The 6,182-nt window shown below is 40.5% G+C and overlaps 1 protein-coding gene across 1 annotated transcript; it reads left to right on the top strand.

Annotated features, from left to right (window-relative positions):
- The first annotated feature begins 387 nt into the window (after nucleotides 1-387).
- On the top strand, nucleotides 388-5,574 carry LOC108231677 (vesicular inhibitory amino acid transporter). Its single transcript, XM_017408907.3, has one exon. It carries the CDS (start codon nucleotides 629-631, stop codon nucleotides 1,811-1,813), a length of 1,185 nt encoding a protein of 394 aa, XP_017264396.1. The 5' UTR covers nucleotides 388-628; the 3' UTR covers nucleotides 1,814-5,574.
- Nucleotides 5,575-6,182: the final 608 nt, after the last annotated feature.

Genomic DNA, 6,182 nt, shown 5'->3' with positions numbered 1-6,182 from the left:
CATCCCTCCCATCGACACACATTCTTTGTCCAGTGTCATCGATGCACGTCCCTGAAAGCTTTTTATATTCTGGGTAACAATAAAGAAAAAAAAAAAGATTATTAGTTTTTTTAAGCCAAGTTTGATTTGGACTTTGTCATTTATTATTTCAAAGGCCAATTAAAGACTAAAAGCCCTTTAATGTCTTAATTAACCGCAGCTATAACATTAAATGTATGTAGGGTTATTTAGCAGATTAGATTTTTTTTAACAAAGTCACATTTTTTCCAGAGGCTTTAGGCCCGGACGCGAGGCTGCGGGGATCACGCGCGGAGGACGCGCGCTGCTGTTTGTCTGAGCGTGGGGGGCTATGCGACAAAAATCCCTCCACGCGCGCACTCCCTTTTTTTTTGCCTTATCTGGGCTGCGGTCACGGCAGTCACCGTGACGTCACAGTGTGTCTCCTCCAGCTCGCGATGACGTCAGAAAGGCAGGCGGATGCGCTCAGAGCGAAGTAGAAAACCCGGGATAGTTTGGAGAGGAGCAGCCTCCAATTAAACATTTTCTCAAAGAAAAAATATTTGTGAGTATTTATCCCCCCTCTGAAGTTTTATAATCTTTGCCATGCTTGTCTCCCTGTTTGTAGGGGATGTTTGTTCTGGGCTTGCCCTACGCCATCCTGCACGGAGGATACCTCGGACTCTTTCTCATTATTTTCGCCGCCGTGGTGTGCTGCTACACGGGCAAGATCCTCATCGCCTGCCTGTACGAGGAGGACGAAGACGGCCAGCTCGTCCGGGTCAGGGACTCCTACGTGGACATTGCGAACGCCTGCTGCGCGCCCAGGTTCCCGGCTTTGGGCGGCCACGTCGTGAATGTAGCTCAGATCATAGAGCTGGTGATGACGTGCATCTTGTACGTGGTGGTCAGCGGGAACCTGATGTACAACAGCTTCCCCAACATGCCCATCTCCCAGAAGTCGTGGGCCATCATCGCCACCGCCGCCCTCCTGCCCTGCGCCTTCCTCAAGAACCTGAAAGCCGTCTCCAAGTTCAGCTTGCTGTGCACGCTGGCGCACTTCGTCATCAACGTCCTGGTGATCGCGTACTGCCTCTCCAGGGCGAGAGACTGGGCCTGGGACAAGGTCAAGTTCTACATCGATGTCAAGAAGTTCCCCATCTCCATTGGGATTATCGTGTTCAGCTACACCTCGCAGATCTTCCTGCCGTCCCTGGAGGGGAACATGCAGAAGCCGAGCGAGTTCCACTGCATGATGAAATGGACTCACATCGCTGCCTGCATCCTCAAGGGCCTGTTCGCGCTGGTGGCCTACCTGACCTGGGCTGACGAAACCAAGGAGGTGATCACGGACAACCTGCCCCCGACCATCCGAGCCGTCGTCAACCTCTTCCTGGTGGCCAAGGCCCTGCTGTCGTACCCGCTGCCGTTTTTCGCTGCCGTCGAGGTGCTGGAGAAAACGTTTTTCCAGGACGGCGGACGCGCGTTCTTCCCGGACTGCTACGGGGGCGACGGACGCCTAAAGTCCTGGGGGCTGACTCTCCGCTGTAGCCTTGTCGTGTTCACCTTGCTCATGGCCATCTACGTGCCCCACTTCGCGCTGCTCATGGGCCTCACCGGCAGCCTGACGGGCGCCGGCCTCTGCTTTCTGCTTCCCAGCATCTTCCACCTCAAGCTCCTATGGAGGAAGCTGCAGTGGCACCAGGTGTTCTTCGACGTCTCCATCTTTGTAATAGGAGGTATATGCAGCATATCGGGTTTCATCCACTCACTGGAGGGGCTCATAGAGGCTTTCAGATACAACATAGAAGAGTAGATGCGAAGCCATTGCCAGAGCTAGATGTTAAACTTGCAAATCTCCATTTGGTGGGAAAAAAAATAAACACACACACACACAAAACAAAACACACGATTCCTCCCCCTACCCTTTCTGCTTACTTCATGCGTAAAAGCGCACAGTGGACATTTAGGCACTCACGCACCACTTGCATCGTCTCACACACACGCAAATAAAACGGATGGCAGTGAGGGAATCTGTCCACGAAGTACCACAGACGTTACTTGTATAAATATACGAACAGAATAGATATATATTTCCAGTTGAGTGAACGTTTACAATATTGACCTTCAACAAAATTGCAAAAAATAAATAAAAATAGACGGAGGTAGTTTTTGGCTTTTCGTCGCTCTTGTGGCGCCTCCCCCGCGCGAGGCTTCATGTAACGCTCGAGTTTGTTGTAGGAAATGTCACTTTTCAAATGGCCGTGTGTGGTGTTAAAACCACGGGAGGAAAGCCCACAGAGAAACAGAAATAAATAATAAATGGCAATAATAATAATAATCAGTAGGAAAACATGCATCAAGAAAAAAAATATTAGTTTGAAAAAAAATCTACCCAGTTTGAACTAACTTGCAATGCAAAATATGAGTTTAAAACAGCAGCTATACAAACTATGCATTGAGAATGTATGATATTATGACACACACATACAAAAACTGGGAAGTGGAAATAAAATAAAAAAATCAACCCTCCAAATTTCGTTTCCTTTGCGTGTTGATGCTTTGATAGGCCTCTTCTGCCGCCCAACACACACAGTTTCTCTCATTTATGTTACTGAGCTTTTCATTAGGCAATAACAAAATTCACCTGCCGCCCAGAGACCCTCATCATGGCTCAATTTCTGCCCTAATGGGGGATCCGAAATGAAATCTGAACACTCAATTTCATGGTAATGCATTTAGATCCACATGGCCTGTTTCTGAGATTAATTTGAAAGACTCCTGTCTTGCAAAATTCGATGTCTGAAAATAAATAAATAAAACACGTGAGATTATCAAAGAGGAAAATGTGCATACAGACATTTTTCATTCTGTGCAATCCAATGGGTCCTGTGGAAATGTTATAAAACCGTATGTGTAGTGTGTTCTTGTGGTTTCAAAAAGATGGAATGTATATCTCAAAGTGGTTATCATATATCGTGAAATTAATATTGAAGAATAAACAAATAAGTGAAATTATATTGTAAAAATGTGTGTGGTTTTATGTGAAAGAACAAAAAACGGGCAGAAGATGTATTTTTTTTCCTCTTTAATAAAAGTTAGAAAACTATGGGATAGTTGCAGTCACCTTTTTTAAACGAAACTAAGTTTAATTAAAGCAAATTCATAATTTGAGCAAGAGAAACAACAGATTATCCCCAGTTTGTGTTGATATTAGGAATATATTTAGGGTTATTTCTCCATTTACTTTGAATCCAGTTGCAGATTTGTCCAATTTTATACAAGATAAAAAAAAAAAAAACATCTGTTGATAAATTCAGAGCAGCCATGTTTTCCGCTTTGCTGCCATAAAATGAGTGTTTGGACAGATTTTCTGCTGCAGGCAGACATCAGGCCTTCTGCTCGGCCTGTTCATCTGATTTCCCACAGCGCGTGAAGGCAACATCTGGACAGGCCGCTTCTTTCCGAGTGGCATCATCTGAGCAAGGAAATAAAATAAATAAATGCAGTGAATTCATCTAACAGCTCTGAATCCACATTACAGATTTAAAGAAACGTGTCTGGCAAAAAAATATATAATAATTAACTAATGAATAAATGTTTGCTTGAAATGTAGGCCTTCAGAAATCTAATATTCCTCATCTGGAAGCAAAATTCAGAGCTTGAGGTACGAAATTAGTTAAATTCCCTTAAATAATCTGGTTTTAGGCGAGCATATAAAACAAAATCCAATTAAAGACATTTCGGATCAACATCCATGTAAAAAATCCACAAACTTCATGAATATAAATGGAATAATTTCAAACAAACCCACAGAGAAGACTATTATATCAACGTCACTTAATAAAATAGATTTAAAATAGAAATTCTTATCATTTTTTTCCCCTCTCATTCTTCTACTGCTCGGATGCAAAACAGCACAGTCATCACACAATTTATCCTCGGGCGCTCCCTAGTGGACAACATGCATAACAGCAGAAAACACTGTGTTTTCACAAATTAAAGTACTTTTTTTTTCTTGGCAAACTTCTTAAGTTTTAAAGAGATGGTCAGGTGATTTTTTTTAAGTGAAGTTCTGTCAAATAGTTTTTAATATTTAGTACCATACGAGCAAACAAAAAGAGGAGAAATCTCCCTCCAGGCTAAAATGGGGGGTACAAACTGAGCATTTCAAACCCCAAATGCAAACTAAGAAGTCAGAAATCATTTATTTGATAGGGTAAACTGGAATTTTTTATTTGCTACCTTGGGTAAATTTGGCTTTGGGAACCATTTCATTAATTGGTTAAAAATATTATATAACTTACCAAGAGCGTGTGTCAGGACAAATAATCAAATATCTCAGAGCTTCTGTTTACAGAGGGGGACTAGGCAGGGATGTCCACTCTCACCTGCACTGTTTGCTATTTTTATAGAACCACTAGCAGCAGCAATGAGACAAACCGCGGATATTAAAGGAATACCGTGTAAAAATATAGAACATAAAATTAGTCTTTATGCTGACGATATTTTACTTTTTCTTCAGAACTCAGAAAATTCAATATCCAATGTTATCGAATTAATAAACGCGTTTTCAAAAGTTTCGGATTATTCTATAAATTGGCCAAAATCTACGGTTCTTCCAATAAACTGTGTGGTTAACATTCCTCTCATTGAACGACTACATTCAGGTAACATTACATATTTGGGCATCAATATTTCTCCTAGATTGGAAGACTTAATTAAAATGAATCATATTCCACTTTTAAAGAAGATTGAAGATGATCTCACTAGATGGAAATCGCTGCCCATATCACTAATGGGCAGAGTTGCCTCAGTAAAAATGATGATCCTACCAAGAATAAATTATTTATTTTCAATGATCCCAAATAAACCTTCAACTAAATGGTTTAAGTCATTGGACTCCTTCATATCCAAATTCCTTTGGAAAAGCAAAACTCCACGTATAAGTTTAAATGCATTACAGAAATCTAAAGATACCGGAGGATTAGAACTTCCCAACTTCTATCACTACTATTTAGCCAATAGGCTACAATATATTTCCAAATGGATTAGTCCGAATACATTAGATGAAACTTGGTTAGACATAGAACAAACTTTATGCAATAATATTAGGTTATCATATCTACCGTTTATTAGCACAAATATAAAAAAACACGCTTGCTTTAAAAGCATCACCATTAGTTCATCTCTGACAGCATGGTGGGAATATCAAAAAATGACAAAATCTTCATTAATCCCCTGTAGACATACACCCATCTGGAACAATCCTGACATCCTACAAGAAAATATCATGATAAACTTCACTGGTTGGAGAGCAAAGGGAATCGAACGCCTGGAACACTTATATGAAAATGTAGACTTTATTCCATTTAATAAATTAAAAATAAAATTTAACATGGAAGATAAATACTTCTTAGAATATCAACAAATTAAGTCTATCATAAAAAAGAAATTTAAGCTTAATAAAACTCTGATAGAAACACCAGTTTGTGTGTTAGAGTTCCTTAATCTCAAATCCCCCAAATTAGTATCTAAAATATACAAGAAATTGTCTAGAATTAACGACTCCATAATGCTACCTACAAAAAAATGGGAGTCAGATTTATCAATCAATTTTGACCAAAACACCTGGTCTCAAATATGTTTAAAGACATTTAAATTAACTAGAATCTCCAATTTACAATTAATTCAGTATAAAGTTCTCTATAGGGTACACTATACGGGTCAACGAATGTTTAAGATGGGATTTACATCATCTAACAAATGCTCACAGTGCGTTGACAATATTCCTGATGATTATATCCATGCATTTTGGTTCTGTCCACCCGTTCAGAGATTCTGGGTCCAGGTCTGTGAAGACTTGTCTAAATGTTTGAAATGCAATATTCCTCTTTCTCCGTCTGTTTGCTTACTGGCTTCCTTTGAAGACATCTCCCTGGAGAAAAATACATGTCGCATGATTTTCACTGCCTTATGCATCGCAAAAAAAACCATACTTCTAAATTGGAAAAATAAAAATAATCTTAGCATTAATCAGTATAAAAATCTTCTGTTAGATCATATTAGTCTTGAAACAGCATCTGCCGACACATTGGATCAATCTCTTTGGGCTCCCTTAATCGGCTCCGTCACATAGTGAAGGTGGGTGGTTTGGGGGCTGGCCTTGTGGGCCCTTGGGGTGG

Source organism: Kryptolebias marmoratus, linkage group LG4 (genome assembly GCF_001649575.2).
Source record: "Kryptolebias marmoratus isolate JLee-2015 linkage group LG4, ASM164957v2, whole genome shotgun sequence".
In the NCBI taxonomy this organism is placed as follows: Eukaryota; Metazoa; Chordata; class Actinopteri; order Cyprinodontiformes; family Rivulidae; genus Kryptolebias; species Kryptolebias marmoratus.
This window is presented reverse-complemented; position numbering and strand designations above follow the sequence as displayed.

Excerpts from the sequence above, each read along its gene's own strand:
- LOC108231677 (XM_017408907.3), top strand. The coding sequence starts at position 629 with ATGTTTGTTCTGGGCTTGCCCTACGCCATCCTGCACGGAGGATACCTC.